Genomic DNA, 15,669 nt, shown 5'->3' with positions numbered 1-15,669 from the left:
GTCTAATGACCATTGCATTTAAGATCTATTTTTAATTGCAAACAATTTTGCTATGGTGATAGGACGAAATGATTCTTCGCAAGTGCTGGGAACATCTTAAGAGTTGCTGATGGGTATATGATAATTATCAGCGTCGTCAGTATAGCTCTTGAGAGTGCTCAGTGCCAAGTGAAATGAAAGACACAAGATGTTAAATAGTCAAAACACTATCAATTTAATGAACTTTATGCATGTAATCCGGATCAGAGGGTTCCAAGCAACAGCATTCGTTTAAGCATGGGGCCCGAATATGCTGATTGTAAGCCAGCAACATCTCGCTGAACGACTGCTTCGGGGCCGCAACTTTCGTACATATTCGTTGCGGACTAACATCCACACACTTAATGGACGGATTCGGGCTACGGCAGTTCAGTCCTTCTTTCTTTAGACAACGGCTTTCACTGTCTTGAAAATTGCTCACACATTTATCGACTGGGTTGTTCATTTCGTAACGGCCACTGCATATGAAACGTTGCGACATCGAGACTAGTTGGTTCGGATTTTTCGTTAGTTGCAAGAATTTGGAAGAAAACATTTTTTTTCCTAAATTTTCAGACCGTTTCGATCGAGAAAATTTTATTTTCTGAATAAATTGTGGGTGGACATCAATGTCATGGCTACTATGATTAAATAAAACATACGATGTCTCACCAGCCACTTAGGGCCTATCTGTACTGTACATATAGCTTTTTAAATAGAACTTATTTGGAATGCCTTCAGTGTATTTCTAGTACGATGAGTTTTTGATTCTGCTAGTGCCTGCTCCAAAACATCGATAATGTGCACTAAGTTATTGGGGTCGATTTGGAACAAAACGGTTTTGGTTGTACTGGAAAATGAATTGTCGTTGACGAATGTGATTTTAGCTTTGTTGTCGTTAATCTGTTCCGAGTCCATCGTCAGTAGCACAGTGGTGATCGGAGTGATTTGGTGCAATAGACATCTCGACGAAATCTGTAGATTAAACGTTTTCACTCAAAACGGTAAATTCGTTACATTGATAGCGAACTTGCCCTGGTTTCGATACGCCAACATAAATCTCTGTACCGGGGAAATTTAACAGTTTGACTTTGCAGAGTATTTTTAATGAAAACTTTGTTGTCAACAATATATTGCCACAGAATTGGCAGTTGTTTGGCGGAGAAAACCAATTTTAGGGATGCTTCGAATTCCGATTGATTCAGCTGGAAACGAGTAACAAAATGTTTTCTTTAATAGGAAAGTAAGTGCATTTTGACCATCAGTAATGCTTACATTGCTCTTGGTTACATCTGTCAGTAGTAAGATCAATGTTTTAATCAACGAGTGGAGACTCTCGACATTGTCTGAAAAAGTTACATGCTTAAATAACAATGCCACTAGCAAAGACAGAAATAGTAATCTACCTGCAATTTTTGGATGACGTTCATTCTTCGGTCCGGTCTTCAGAAAGTCGATCGACAGATTACACAATTCGGATAATTCTGCAAAAACATTGAACTCGAGTTTATTTCACAAAAATAAGTTAGGCTTGCGGCTAAGACATCTCGATATGTAATTCCATCTTATCAATGGGCTGTTCAGCCCAGTCTCATAGTAAACATAAAATCGAACAACAAAAAGGCACGAAAGGCTCTGGACTGGAATGAACATTTTTCACCAGCTGACTTGACAAAAATTCTAGATAGTGGTCTTAAGTCGTATCGAAGAGACGGCGGAGCATTACAATGTTTATGATGAGAAACTGGATATCACAAGTCATGCCATTCAAGACCTTTACTACATAGTGTAAACAACAGCAAATGCCCATACAATGAAACATTACCATCGACAGACAATTCCTTTAATTGCTTAAAGTTCTCCAAGCGATCCTTCAATATACACAGACTCATAGTTTGTAAATAAATAAATTTTGTAAATAAATTCCTAATCGATTGTTTTTAAATGCAACAAACGTCAAACTTACAGTGTTGACGTATGATTCAGTGACAGAAGCAGAATATTGTGTTTAGGTGTTCATGCCGGTCACGCGCAGTTCGTTACTATGATGAGAGAGAAGGATAAATTGGATCAGTTTTTTTTTTATTTAAACTTACCTTATGGGATATGTCAAAAATGTGTAGGTTTGTTCCAAGGTTATTTGAGCTGTCAAAACGTCATACATGGAGCCATAACCAAAAAATTATTGTTGACGAAATGTTCGTAAAAGCGTTGAGATTATGGCTCTGTGAATGCTATCGTTCGTTTTCGCCTTGTCTAAAATCGTTTTTACCGTATGGTGGAACAAACCGATATGAAAATATGCAGGTACTGTCCCCAAGCAATGAAAGTCTAGAACAGGTATGGTCGATCGGCGAATTCGTCTTAAACGCACTCACATTTTATGTCAAAATAATATAAAAATGAGTGCGTTTAAGTACGAAAATCAAATTTTTATGTCATCCGGGCGGACAATAGACCATACCTGTTTTACACTTTCATTGTCCCCAAGGCCAATGAAACTCTACATAAGGTATGGTCTAATTTGTATCGAACGGAGGAAATAGCGATTTCGCTTATTTCATCCGCAGACGAACTCATTTTTCATTTAAATTTCACCAGATCTATCGAGTTGAACAAAAATGAATGAATGTAACGTCACTTGGAAATTTTAAACTTTTTATTATTATTTGACGCATCCAGAGACTCGATACTCAACTTTGTTGAACTCGATAGATTTGGTGAAATTTAAATGAAAAATGAGTTCGACTAAGGGTGAAATAAGTGAAATCGTTATTTCCTCCAGGTTGTATGGACACACCATACTTGATTTATTAACTGGTCTTCGGAACTCTCACTCTGATCATAACCGTGCAGATTAGATACGCGGGAACACATTCTTCTGATCATTTTACATAAAAAATTCAACAAATCATCGCGGCGATGAGAATCATTATTTTTGTTTGAAATGTTCCATTTTTCCATCAACTGAGGTGTATACCAGAGATCAATCTCCCTTCTTAGTAAATGTTTGGAAAATAACAGTATATTTATGACGGGGAAGTGTTTTGAAGGGGATATTTGACACTTCCAGCAAGTTCCAACAAAAGAAGATTTTCTCGTCATGAGAGTCTATGTTGTGCAAATAATATTAATCGTGGCTTTCGATATGGAAATTCGATCAAATGCTAACTACCGCTTCCAATTTTGACATTTGAAAATCGTGCGGCATCTGCGACATGCTAGTAAAAAATCAGGAACTTTTGAGATACGACAACACTGCAATAAAATGACATTTTCCTATTATTGACATTTAAAATCAATTTTGCGAGTTGTAAACATTGTACAGAAACGTTGAGGAACGTAAACTTAAAATAACCGAAACTCCAACCAATTATTTCAACCACATTAGTCAGACATGTCTAAACAGTAAGTTATTGTAATGATTAACGTACCCAATCCACTACAAATGCGGTCAAAATCGAGCAATTACGTATTGTCAATTAATTTCATAAACTTCAGGTACGGTCTCATCCACCCGAAAGATGTACCGAAATTCGCCAAACTGTCAGCATTTGATAGTGATAGCGACTCGGACTCCAAAGAGTCGACCAGTAAGAAGCCAAAAATTGACCTTGGCCTCATTCAAAAGAAACAAATTGCCAGAGCTCACAATGCGGCACTCGCCGAGGATCCGACAATATTCCAATATGATGAGGTGTTCGATGACATAAAAAATGAACGCGAAAGTGCCAAGGTGGTCAAGAAAACGGAACAGAAATCGGTGAAATACATAGGTAAGTTGATGGAGTCGGCCGATCGGCGAAAAAAGGATTTCGAAAGAAGGATTGAACGACAAGTACAGAAAGAACGAGAAGCCGAAGGGGAAATGTACAAAGACAAGGAAGCGTTCATTACGTCGTCGTATAAACAGAAACTGGAAGAGATGAAAAAGGCTGAGGACGAGGAAAAACGTATGGATTACTTGGAGGCAATTGGAGAGGTAACGAAGCAACGCGATATGGGTAAGTTTGCTTGTTTTATAATTACCATCAGACATTTCACCGAGGACTTGTCTCAATAGGTGGCTTTTATCGACATTTGTGGGAACAGAAGATGGGTCCTGAAGATGTCAAAAAAACTGAAACAGCTTCCGTCCCGGAACAAAACGTCGATGAAGACAAAATGAAGAAGCCTAAGGAACAAGCCAAGAAGGACCGCGTATACAGAAAGCGTAAAGCATCCGGACCGGACGTGTCTGATGAAGAACCAGAAGAAACAACTGGAGCCGACAAAAAATCACCATCGAAAAAGGCTCATCTGCAATCAAACTTGGATGCTGATTCGGATTTCTCCATCGACTCGGACTCGGAGGAGGAAAGCAAAGATGAACCGGTGAACACAGTCCAACATCCTACAGATGTACCAACGAAAAACGAAAGCAAAGCAACCACTGTCACATCGGGATCGGAGCCACAGGTGGATAGTAAAACGAACGACGAGAAAGGAGATGGTGATGCTGAACCGGTCGCTGAAAATGAAGCTAAAGATGCAGTTGTTGAAGAACATAGCGATGACAACAAGAAACCGAAAATTGATAGAAAGAAAGTGTGGGAAAAGCGAACAGTCGGTGATGTTCTAGTGGGTGCAATTCAAAGGTATTTTGAACGGAAACAGATGCGAGAAGCTTGAATAAATGAATTTCAAAACTGTGAAGAGAATTCGGAGTTTCAAATTTGTCGAGATAATTTGTGGGTGAAGCAGGTAAGATTTTGATCGATCTGAAGTAAAAGCTACCTGCAGCAATTATATGGTTGGTTATTGCGTTTCGATTAGTGGCAGCGTTGCACTGGTAGTATTTATGTTCATAGTTTTACCAGGGTTCTAAAGAGCTTGGAGTCTTTCTTTGCTCGTTGGTAAGCATTCGGTAACTCATTACTGGCTTCTTTCCGTGACTCGTTACTGTTAAAGGTTCGGATACCCTCAAAGGTTCCGTTACTCTCAAAGGTTCCGTTACTCTCAAAGGTTCCGTTACCCACAAAGGTTCCGTTACTCTCAAAGGTTCCGTTACCCACAAAGGTTCCGTTACTCTCGAAACTTCTGTTGCTCTCACAGGTTCCGCTACTCTCAAAGTTTCCGTTACTCTTACCTTTTGGCCTCTCATGGATTTGTAGTGATGAATTTCCTGGACCGCTTGCTATCACTGCAATGTTCAATTTCCAAAGTACAATCTCGATGTCACTATATGTGTGGTAGTATTGGAGAGGGAAAGAAGATGTATCTAGGACATATTATGTCCTTCATTAGCTTTAGATGGTTTGGTCGTTTGGCGGTACTCAAAAGTATAGTTAGGAACGAACAGTATAGTAATGATGCAGCTGCATTAAGCTTGGTGACCACACATATTGGGACTGGATCCACCCTAATACCCAATTAATAAGTATTCATACGTTCACTGGGAAACTTATTAATACAGTTCCGTACAGAAGAAAGTGCTGGTCTAACGGATCTTGAAGATCATATGACCGATTGAATTTTAAAATTTAAGATTCTTTCCTGGAATCATAAGTTAATAAAGGCTGCGTACTGTGTACGCCTTTACGCATTCGTGTGTGTAAAAGGGTTTCTTTTTCGTACTCACACAATCATAGCTGTGCTGTCAAAATTGTGTTGACACATGTGGTGATTGGGTGATTTCGATAAACACACAAATTGATGACAGTTGAAGAGCAGAACATTCAAAATCAATTTGTTTTTAGATTTTATTTAATTAATTATTTCCTCAATGGAACCGACGAGGGAACCAGTGAATCAGTGTAGATATGGAACTAATTGTTATCGCAAAAATCCCACTCATTTTAAGGAATATTCTCACAAGCATTGTACGTATATGCGGAAGCATCACTAAGTCAGAACTTTGATCAATTTTATTGTTTTGCTTCCAGTGTTTGATATAAGAACGAAAGGCAAAAATGCCGCCAACAAATACACTGTACCCGATGAGCATTCGTTCAGCGAAGACATTATTTTGGAGCAGCTTGAAATTTTGGACAGTTTGTTTCCAGCTGCAAAGGCGCGAATCAGAACAGCTGATGTTGTTGAGAAAAGGCACTCTTCAGGCGATGACAAAACATGTCCTGCAGCTAAACGACAAAAGGTCGAAACGGAAACCAATAGCATAAATATCAAAGCTCAATCTCCAATCTGTTCAACATCAACTTCAGACAAAAATGTGACAGTTGAAAAGACCGCTCAACAGCCACAACAGCCACAACAGCCACTGTCCCGACTAGAATTAAAGGAATCGATCAAGAGGGCGTTCGAAGCTTCAAAAAATAACAATTCGGACGTGAAGGAATCCAATGCTGTTGCAGCATCCTCGCCATCACGATTCACTACTGATTCGTCGAAAACAGCAGCAGCAGCAACCGCGGCCACTTCGTCGAAAATAACTCGAGATATCCATCAGTACGTATCGGTGGTTAATCCAAAGGGACAAACGCAAAAGAAACTAGATCAAGCCGCACCGTACAATTTCTTTCTCACAACGATTACTGATTCCAAACCGACACATCGGGAACCATTGTCCATAACATTTCAAGGTAGGTCAGTGAGTTCAGGAATGTTCGAATTGTGGTGATGAAGATTTGTGTTTTTCGTTAGAAATTCTCGATCAGAGCTTGGGCGAACTGGAATCCTCTGTTCAGATAAACTTCATGATCGATATTGGCTGGCTGTTGGCACACTACTATTTCGCTGGTTATTTGTAGGTAACGATAAATGGGGCTTCAGTGTAAGAATTATCGCATCTATTCCTCAAACGAACTAGGGACAAACCACTGCTTGTTCTATATGGAGACGAGACACCAGACCTGAAATCTATACAGACGAAAAAGCCACAAGTCACTGCAGTTAAGGTCAAAATGGACAGTCCCTTCGGAACTCATCACACGTAAGCTGACAATTGAACGGAATATTTCATCAAAACTTACATTCGAAAATCAAATCCAGTAAAATGATGCTTCTGGGCTACAAAGACGGGTCAATGCGTGTGGTTGTCTCTACAGCTAATTTAGTCGAAGACGATTGGCATAATCGCACTCAAGGCATCTGGTTGAGTCCCAGGTGTCCGCAATTACCAGATGATGCTGACACAGATAGTGGAGATAGTAAAACTGGGTTCAAAGAAGATTTCCTGCGATATTTGGTCAAGTACAATATAACCAGCCTGCAGCCTTGGATTGTTCGAGTTCGACGAACCGATTTTTCGGCAATCAAGTAAAGTCCTATTTTGAAAGACTACGACGGAAACAGATTTTCATTCCCTTCACAGTGTTTTCTTTGTGGCATCGGTTCCTGGTGGACATCGCGAAACGCCACACGGCCATCAATGGGGTCACCCTAAAGTTGGTCGCATTCTGTCAAAACATTGTCCACCGATCGACGATAATTGTCCAATTGTAGCCCAATGTTCCAGTATCGGAAGTCTGGGACCCAATGTCCAGTCGTGGATCGGAAACGATATCGTCAATAGTTTTCGCAAGGACCAAGCACCGGCTGGACTGCGTAAGATTCCGCAATTCAAGTTGATCTATCCGAGTTTTTCGAATGTAAAGAATAGTCACGACGATCTGTTGGGTGGCGGTTGTTTGCCTTATCGAAAAGCTGTGAATGAGAAGCAACATTGGTTAAAGAATCATATGCAGTAAGTGGAACGGTTTGCAATGCCTCGAGTCGGTGCAAAAATTTTTAATTTTTTTGTTTTTGTTTGGGAAGACAATGGGTAGCAAGTTCACGTCATCGATCCCAAGCAATGCCTCATATTAAAACGTATTGTCGCTGGTCAGACCGTAAATTGCACTGGTTCATGTTGACATCGGCCAACATGTCGAAAGCAGCTTGGGGTGCATTTAACAAAGGAACGAATCTGGATGTCCCTTTGCGAATAATGAGCTATGAGGCTGGCGTGCTATTTCTGCCAAAATTCGTTCTGGTAAGTCAAATGGAATTCAATTTTGTTCGGACATCCATTGACGGGATTCAAAATAAATGTTCCAGGACGATGAGAAATACTTCCCACTTCATCAGCACCAAAACAATGTTCCGCCGTTTCCATTGCCCTACGATATTCCGTTGAAACCATATAAGCCGGATGACACACCATTTTTTATGGACGTTTTACTTAGATGAGCTGATTTTTTGATATTTTTCGTTTTTAAATTAATTTTGTATTTGTTTGTCATGACGACGTGATTATAGAGGATGGTAATTATTCCGTTCAAGAAGCTTAAATTATTGTGAATTGCAACTCAAAAAATCCTTGGGAATTTTCTAATTTGTTGGTAAATCGCCCCTTTTTGCGACAGAGTTCTGACCTTGTCAATCCGACATTTTACCTCGACTGACAATGACCTCATCTCTTGCTACCGTTATCTAATGTCGGATTCGGTTAGTTGTCTGTCTTTTAATTTGGTACTCAAAGGTAGAGAGCCTTTGGTGTAATTCCTGAAAACGTCAAACATATTGAATTATTAAATTATTGTTCTCCCTTTGACGATTTACTTTCGCCAACGGCTTCCGCTTAATTCCATTAGCTTAATATGAGCGACGTATGATGTGCATCTGTAAATTTGGATTTGGAGACATTCCTAAGTCTTCATTCACCAACTGTTTTATTGTTGGAAGCACACATATCACAGAAATCAAATCTCGGAGACTAGAACTGTTTAGCATTCCACACAGATTGTAGGGTTAAGCAGCTGAACTGAAGAGTTGAGGGGTGAGTCTGAATTGGCAAGCCAGTAACCATTGGAAGAAGTTTTTAGTGGCTTCTTGTACCAGCAGACATTTGATAAATCCAATACATATCGGTTCCGACTCTGCTCCCGGTTACTCGACACTCCCGCCACTCATCACGTTCCGAATTTTTTTCCGGAATATTATTTCGCATAAACTCCGAAAATTAATCCGAAAAAACTCCGAAATACTCCGAACAAGTTCCAAACAACGCAGAAAAGAATTTCTTTTAGGAATTTCGTTTGACATTGAAGAGCTAGGGGTATTCAGTGTGCATGCTAAAAAAGACGATGTTTTTAAAACCCTATCCCATGGGTAGTACACATTATGCACATGCATGTAAAAAAGGCGTTCATTTGACCCCTCATCCATCCTAAATAGGGTAAGCACTTTATAGTCAAGCTTTTTGAACTTCATAATCTTCAGGTAAAATGTACGATTTTTCAATGGAATAAAAAAAAATGGGGGAAAATGATGTACTGGAAGCTTTCAAGATAATTTTTTAAAATTTGAAGTAAAATAACGGTACGTTATACTGGTATAGGTATTAGCCTATCGAAATGATCAGACAATTTTTTTTAAACTTTTTTATCACAATTAATATGGAAATTTTGATTGTATGAAAGTTTTGCACCGATTCCATGTTATCTTACTGACGTATTGAATTGATTGTAATTTCTCATAATAAAGAGTCATATCGCCAAGACTTCAGGCGATTGGGGAACAAGCGGTCTCCGATTTTAATGAGTGATAGCTCGTTGGATTCGTCTTTCAATTCTAAGAAACACGTATCTTTCACTTTTTCTAAAAAAAAATTATTTTCTGTCAAAAACTCTCAAGATGCTGTTCCAGCTGTAGAGCCCTCAGAAAGAAGGAGAAAATCTGCATTTTGGCACCAACTTTTTTTCCAAGACTTCTGTGGGCTTGCAGCACAAAAGTACTGGGTTCATTTATGTGCAACGATAGTGGGTGAGGCCAGCTACAACACCCCATACTCAGTTCCGTGGAACAACGAAGCTGCAGAGAATCCGGACTCTCCGAACATTCACTATATTTTTAGTCATAACTCGTGGATGTACTCGCACCAAGCAGTGCGTATACTCTACCTGCAGATCTTTCCAAGGCCGACATTCGTACAACATTACAACAATTTAAAATAATTTTTTCTTGAGTCAGGCATGAGCGCCGCCGAAAATAAGCCGCCGATCAAGCCGCCGCCGGCCATTTTTGAGCAAGCCGCGCCGCAGCCGAGCCGGTGCCAAAAACACGGCTCAAGCCGGCTTGAAACGGCTGGAAAATGAAATAAAGATTTCGAAAGGTGAATGGGTGAAATAATTTTGAAAACCGAGATTCCTGTTGATCCTAAGCAGCTCAAGTACTTTTTGATTTTTTTTTACAAAATTAAGAAAATTTTGAAAATTTTCTTGAATTTTCATGAATTTTCCAGAATGGTATATTACGTCCTCGCTTCTAAGTTTGTTGTTTTGGCAAGTATGACCTTTGCGGAACGAGCCGAAGGCGCACAATCAGTTAATTCACAAATTCACTTTATCGATCTTTGCGAATTTTCTCGATTTTTTTTTTCTTTTCAATTTTTACTTGATTTTCGTGAGCTTTCGATTTCTTATCGAAAACCATTTTCTTAATGAGTTAAATGAGTGTACCGGAGCATGATTTTCCATTTAGTTCAAGTTTTGAGGCAATAAAACTTGACGTGTTAGTGAACCTTAGACTTAGAGACTTGCTTGTAACAAGACCAGTTCCACTTGCACTTTGAACAACCTAATCTACCTACATTTTCGCTTTCCGTACAATTTCATTTTCCTGCTTACTAGTTCATTTTCCATGAATTTATCTAAATGTTTTTATTTTGAAAAAAAGTTAAAAGGAACCTCCAGCCGAGCCGTTTTAAGCCGGCTCAAGCCGACTTTTTCGCCGCCGCCGAGAAATTTTTTTCGGCTAGCTGCCGCCGAGGTTTCTCCGTCGGCGCTCATGCCTGTCTTGAGTTAATGCCGAAAAACTGTTTTTGGAACCCTCTAACATGTCTTTACTTCACAGAAATCAAATTTTTTTCAGAAAAAGTGAAAGAGACACGTGTTTCCCAGAATTGAAAGACCAATCCAACGAGCTATCATTCATTAAAATCGGAGACCGCTTGTTCCCAAAGTTAAAAAAATCGCTTGAAGATTTGGCTATATGACTCATAACATTTTCAAATTTTAAACAGTTGATGAACTTCTCATTCAAAAATATTGGCCAATGCTTCGAAATTCATCTACTCTCGAATTACGCAAGAGCCAAAATGAACTCTCGTTCACAGAAAGCATCTCCGCGAATTTAAATAATTTTCGCAAGCTTTGAAGTCAGTGTGTTAAACTTAAAATTGATCTCCCATGTGTTTTTGTTCAACGCACTTCAAGCAAAAGTGATCATAATCGACAGCTGCGAAATAGAGTGCTTACAGTTGTGTGACACACTGTCAAGTTTCAGCATCATATTTAGAGTACCACTCACTCATGCTTGAAGTGCGTTGTTTTGTTTCATGATTTTATGCCCGGCGAGTGTATGCGCAAACTCGTAAATATTATTTTGTCATCTAACTAATCTACGAACTCCACCCTATACGCGAAGATCCTGTGCGTGATGAAATTTCATTATTTTTTGTTTTATTCAATTTTAACTGGTTTTACTCGCAGGAAAGTGGTTTGTAAGTAATATGGGAGCAACGGAATCGAAATGGAGATCGAAATTGTGTTTCATTCCGGACGCATCCGATCCGTCAGTTTATCACGAAATGACAGCGTCGGATCTGCTGTCAGAAATGAGGAAATAAATCGATCCCAATGATCCGCTTCTAAACGTACGGTTGGAAAGCTATGACGTGCCCAATGCATTCAAAATGCAGGGACACAAACCACATAACTTTATTGTTGCTCAGACACGAGACTGGTGGTGGTCAATCAACAAGGACCTTGCAAACATGATCGTGCAACGAAGCAAAGACTATAAATAGATTCGCGAATCGGGCTGCGGAGAATTGCGTGATGATTTTGGTGTTGGCAGACCAAATGGAATAACGGAAAGGGCTAGGAGTGATGTGAGCAATAAGACAATAATTGACATTTTCGAGTATATTTACCGCAACGATTCTCTTAGTAACGAACATCAAAGCTCGAAATTTTTTTCGGAAGATCTTTACTCCACATACGGAAGCATTCCCTCCGAATGCATCTCCTTCTAGGAATGTGTATCTGTTAAATGTAAACTAAATTCTTTTTTCCAGTTAAAGTTCATTCAATATAATATTCGATATCAATAATTTAGCTCTAATTTGTCGACGAATTCACTTCTTCCCCAACAACTTGTTCATGTCCCTGTTCTGGCGACCGATTTTCAGATCAACATCCTCCACCTTATACGAAATGTTGTCGATAAGATCATTCTGCTCCTCAATTTCCCCATGCAAATCAATGGCCAACCCTTTCAACCGCGACAGACTCGACCCCATATCGTCCAGATTTCTGTCCAGTTGATCCTGGAAGCTAGACGATTTACTGGTCGTCTGCTGTCCATATCCATATCCATCACTATCGTGACCGCGTAAACGTGCAACTGGATGTGAGTCATACGATGGTTTCTCCTTGGCCGTTGGAATTTCGTTTATTTTCGCCAAACTATTTGTTCTGCCGCTGCTCGGTGCTGGTTCCATATTCTTTTGGCCAGACAAATAGTTTTTCAAGCCACCGAACACACTTTTCAATCCATTCAGATGCTTTTGGCTGAAACGTAACGTCGAATTGATGTCATCCAATTGCTTGCTGGTATTTTCTAATTGCTCCCTTTGTTTCGCTAATTCTTCGGCAGTAGCTACGCCCACCTGCTCAGTTTCGTGCAACAATCCCAGACTGCGATGTGACGATGCCAGTGTGCGTTCTTCGATCTCCTTTTTACGTTGCTCGAACAATTGCGCCTGATTGGCATACGGATCCGATGGATGATTGTTTTGTCTGCTGTTTTTGAGGAATGTTTCGTCGTCAATGTCATCTTCGAATAGATCGGACGGATTGGAAATGTACTGATGACTTGACATGATTAATACGTTTTTTACGTTGAGTTCGTTTCGTTTTGATTGGTGGTTTAATTAACTTAACTACACGACGATTGCAAATTTATGCTAAGATGAGTGTATAGAGATTACTCACTGCTATCACTATTACTATCAAAATCTTATTGTTTTTGTAACAAAAAACTCTTTTCACTTATCAGCTGAATAGAAAATGTTTCGATGGTTTTCAGGTTGGCTGCACTGTTCAGCAGCAAAACATGTGCGCCGGTGAAAATATTTGGCATATTAAATGATAGTGTCGGATCGCTTCTGTGTTCTAATTTAAATCAATGAAAGTATAAACCAGGTATGGTCTGTTCATACAAACCGGAGGACATAGCGATTTCATATAAACAAACTCACCTCTCATGAGAGGCTACATACAAAGTTTGACATTCGACCATACCTTGTGTTGACGTTCATTGCAAATTAGTTTATATAACTCACCTCTCATGGGAACAGACCATACCTGGTTTGTACTTTCATTGCTAATTTGTATGAAACAATTTTCCAGAGTTTTTTACAGTGTTCGATGCACTATCCATGCACTCATGCTTGAAGTGCGTTGCAGGTTGCAGGTAAGCTTTTGACGAAGTTACAGGCTATGACGTCCCTTTAAAGCTAAAAGACGGATTTATCGCTTAATTGACTGTTTAAGAGCTCTTACCGAAATTCTTTTTGCTTTACTAGGGAGGGAAAATGGGCTTTCCGTCCCTAGGGAAATGTCTTTCCCTTCTTCGTAAAGGAAAACGCCATACTACACTCGGGAAATAATCTGATATTTCGTATCACAATGAGTAAAAGTACCTCGGGCTAAAGCCCTCGGACACTGAAAGGGCCCGAGGGCTTTAGCCCGAGGTACTTTTACTCATCTGGATACGAAATATCAAATTCCTTTCCTCGTATAGTAATATACTATTTTTCGACTCTCATTGAACGCTTTGAGTTAACGTAGCAATATTTTGACATCGTTCATTGCCATAAACACACATCTATCGATCGAAACGTGATTATTTCGATCAATACCAAAAACTAAAACCAATTGACATAGTAAATGTCAGCTTTCACTGTCCGATTAATTCTTCACAAACAAAATCGCCCGTAAAGAATCTAACCTCACAGTTCAATTTGGCCAGATTACAACACTTTCGATGGTTTGGTGTTCATAGACTGTTATGATGAAAGAGAAGTAAATATATTCGGAAAAGTTATTTTAACTTGCCTTGGGGGATATGTCAAAATATTGTATGTAAAAATGCAATGACAAATACCCTAAGGCAAGTTATAATTAACTGGTCTGTAATGTAATTGTCTACATTTAGGCAATTACATTATACAGTACACAGTTATTATATGCATGTAGAGAGAGTGGGGAGACTGTACTTTTAATTTATTAATTGTCTTGAATAAAATTAGTCTTTGGCAAACCACTAAAGAGTTCGGTTGTTTTACTTAATATGGCGACCGAGTACAGAAGTTCGATAACACGAATAATAAAAGTGATCAAATAACTAAAGTTCAGTTCAAAAAAAAAAAAATTTCAATTAATTATTGACTTTAAAAAATAAAATGGGAACGACAGATTCAAAACCACAAAACACCGATGCTAGCGGTGATTTTTCAAACGCGAATTCTAATAGCATAACAATAAATGAGACATTAGAAAGTCATTCGTCAACAGTTATAGGTATCTTAATAATTGTCGCAGTTATTTTAGTAGTTAACTTACTAATAAAATTATACGTAATGAACAAAAAGAACATACAAAGAAAAGAAAGAGCCAAGAGTAGAATCAACTTATCAAGTGTTTGATGTACGAATAACGAAAAAAAAAAGAGTGCAGTTGTTGTGAAACAAAGAGAAAATCAATTTATGAGAAACTTGAACCAAAGTGTCATAAAGTATAACAAAAATTTTCAATATTTTCTATTTTTTTTGAACTAAAAACAATTTAACAAAAATATATACACTGAAAATAAGAATTAAGAAAGCCGTTTGGAACAATTATTTGTGAAAGACAGTGAACAGAGTATGTCATGGAACAAGAGTACTAAGAAAGCCGTTTGGAACAATTATTTGTGAAAGACAGTGAACAGAGTACGTCATGGAAACCGAACCAAATAGCAACGTGTTAAAAGAAATACAAGAATGCATGATTTCCATCGTCATCTACACTTTAGCATTCTTTTTTATAGCTGCTGTACTGGTGGTAATAGTCAATATCATTACAAAGAAAAATAAAAATACAAATTGACTATAGTTGGTGAGTTACACTTAAACATTTTTTTTAATTGATCGAAGGAAAATTTTTATATAAAATATTTACTCGCCATATTTCGCGAAATTTCAATCAGTTCAAAAACGTAACAGTTCACATAGTAGAAATATATTGCAAGTTATTCAGCTACAAGTTAATTATGAAAAATATTTTGCCAACGTGACAAGAAAGAAAAAAAAAATAATATAAAATGTTTGTTAATTCCAAAGAAAATAAATTTTTGTGTCAACTCAGTGAAAATAAAATAAAACAATTTAAAATGAATGTCCGTTGCATATTGCTGAGGTAAAGAATTCTTTTGAATTTAAAATTTTTAATAAATGAATTAATTGAAAGTTATCAAATATTTTGTCAATTACACAAATATTCTGTCAATTTAGTAAAAATAAAAAATAAAATAAAAAAAGAAAAAAAAAGAAAAGAAAATAAAACAAAGAAAAAGAACATATCCAATTTAAAATGAATTTCAGTTAATTTTTGATGACGTTGTGAA

At 38.2% G+C, this 15,669-nt stretch overlaps 4 protein-coding genes across 4 annotated transcripts; 2 read left to right on the top strand and 2 right to left on the bottom strand.

Moving 5' to 3' along the window:
- Positions 1-583: 583 nt before the first annotated feature.
- Positions 584-1,999, bottom strand: LOC119074681 (COMM domain-containing protein 2). Its single transcript, XM_037180965.1, has 5 exons — positions 1,844-1,999; positions 1,425-1,502; positions 1,294-1,364; positions 1,053-1,223; positions 584-993 (listed from the first exon to the last, which is right to left on the bottom strand). Exons 1-5 carry the CDS (start codon positions 1,908-1,910, stop codon positions 730-732), a joined length of 651 nt encoding a protein of 216 aa, XP_037036860.1. The 5' UTR covers positions 1,911-1,999; the 3' UTR covers positions 584-729.
- Positions 2,000-3,308: 1,309 nt separating this feature from the next.
- On the top strand, positions 3,309-4,718 carry LOC119074642 (nuclear speckle splicing regulatory protein 1). The gene is made up of 3 exons (XM_037180918.1): positions 3,309-3,426; positions 3,520-4,022; positions 4,082-4,718. The coding sequence occupies exons 1-3, from the start codon at positions 3,416-3,418 to the stop codon at positions 4,687-4,689; spliced, it is 1,122 nt and encodes a 373-aa protein (XP_037036813.1). The 5' UTR covers positions 3,309-3,415; the 3' UTR covers positions 4,690-4,718.
- A 955-nt stretch (positions 4,719-5,673) lies between these two features.
- Positions 5,674-8,273, top strand: LOC119074582 (probable tyrosyl-DNA phosphodiesterase). The gene is made up of 8 exons (XM_037180815.1): positions 5,674-5,879; positions 5,943-6,599; positions 6,661-6,763; positions 6,827-6,949; positions 7,009-7,275; positions 7,331-7,702; positions 7,774-7,990; positions 8,056-8,273. The coding sequence occupies exons 1-8, from the start codon at positions 5,783-5,785 to the stop codon at positions 8,185-8,187; spliced, it is 1,968 nt and encodes a 655-aa protein (XP_037036710.1). The 5' UTR covers positions 5,674-5,782; the 3' UTR covers positions 8,188-8,273.
- A 3,636-nt stretch (positions 8,274-11,909) lies between these two features.
- LOC119074674 (synaptosomal-associated protein 29) lies at positions 11,910-13,074 on the bottom strand. Its single transcript, XM_037180957.1, has one exon. It carries the CDS (start codon positions 12,881-12,883, stop codon positions 12,137-12,139), a length of 747 nt encoding a protein of 248 aa, XP_037036852.1. The 5' UTR covers positions 12,884-13,074; the 3' UTR covers positions 11,910-12,136.
- Between the last annotated feature and the right edge of the window lie 2,595 nt (positions 13,075-15,669).

This window comes from Bradysia coprophila, unplaced genomic scaffold, assembly GCF_014529535.1.
Source record: "Bradysia coprophila strain Holo2 unplaced genomic scaffold, BU_Bcop_v1 contig_151, whole genome shotgun sequence".
Lineage (NCBI taxonomy): Eukaryota > Metazoa > Arthropoda > Insecta > Diptera > Sciaridae > Bradysia > Bradysia coprophila.
Note: the sequence above shows the minus strand (reverse complement) of the source record. Positions and strands in the feature narration are given on the sequence as shown.

What these genes read in the sequence shown, in the direction of transcription:
- LOC119074582 (XM_037180815.1), top strand. Translation starts at nt 5,783, where the DNA reads ATGGAACCGACGAGGGAACCAGTGAATCAGTGTAGATATGGAACTAAT. An exon ending in TACTATTTCGCTGGTTATTT is followed by an intron (nt 6,764 to 6,826) that starts GTAGGTAACGAT and finishes CAAACGAACTAG; the next exon opens with GGACAAACCACTGCTTGTTC. An exon ending in CCCTTCGGAACTCATCACAC is followed by an intron (nt 6,950 to 7,008) that starts GTAAGCTGACAA and finishes AATCAAATCCAG; the next exon opens with TAAAATGATGCTTCTGGGCT.
- LOC119074674 (XM_037180957.1), bottom strand. Translation starts at nt 12,883, where the DNA reads ATGTCAAGTCATCAGTACATTTCCAATCCGTCCGATCTATTCGAAGAT.
- LOC119074681 (XM_037180965.1), bottom strand. Translation starts at nt 1,910, where the DNA reads ATGAGTCTGTGTATATTGAAGGATCGCTTGGAGAACTTTAAGCAATTA. An exon ending in AAAGGAATTGTCTGTCGATG is followed by an intron (nt 1,503 to 1,843) that starts GTAATGTTTCAT and finishes ATGTTTTTGCAG; the next exon opens with AATTATCCGAATTGTGTAAT. An exon ending in ACGTCATCCAAAAATTGCAG is followed by an intron (nt 1,365 to 1,424) that starts GTAGATTACTAT and finishes TAACTTTTTCAG; the next exon opens with ACAATGTCGAGAGTCTCCAC.
- LOC119074642 (XM_037180918.1), top strand. An exon ending in AACGAAGCAACGCGATATGG is followed by an intron (nt 4,023 to 4,081) that starts GTAAGTTTGCTT and finishes TTGTCTCAATAG; the next exon opens with GTGGCTTTTATCGACATTTG.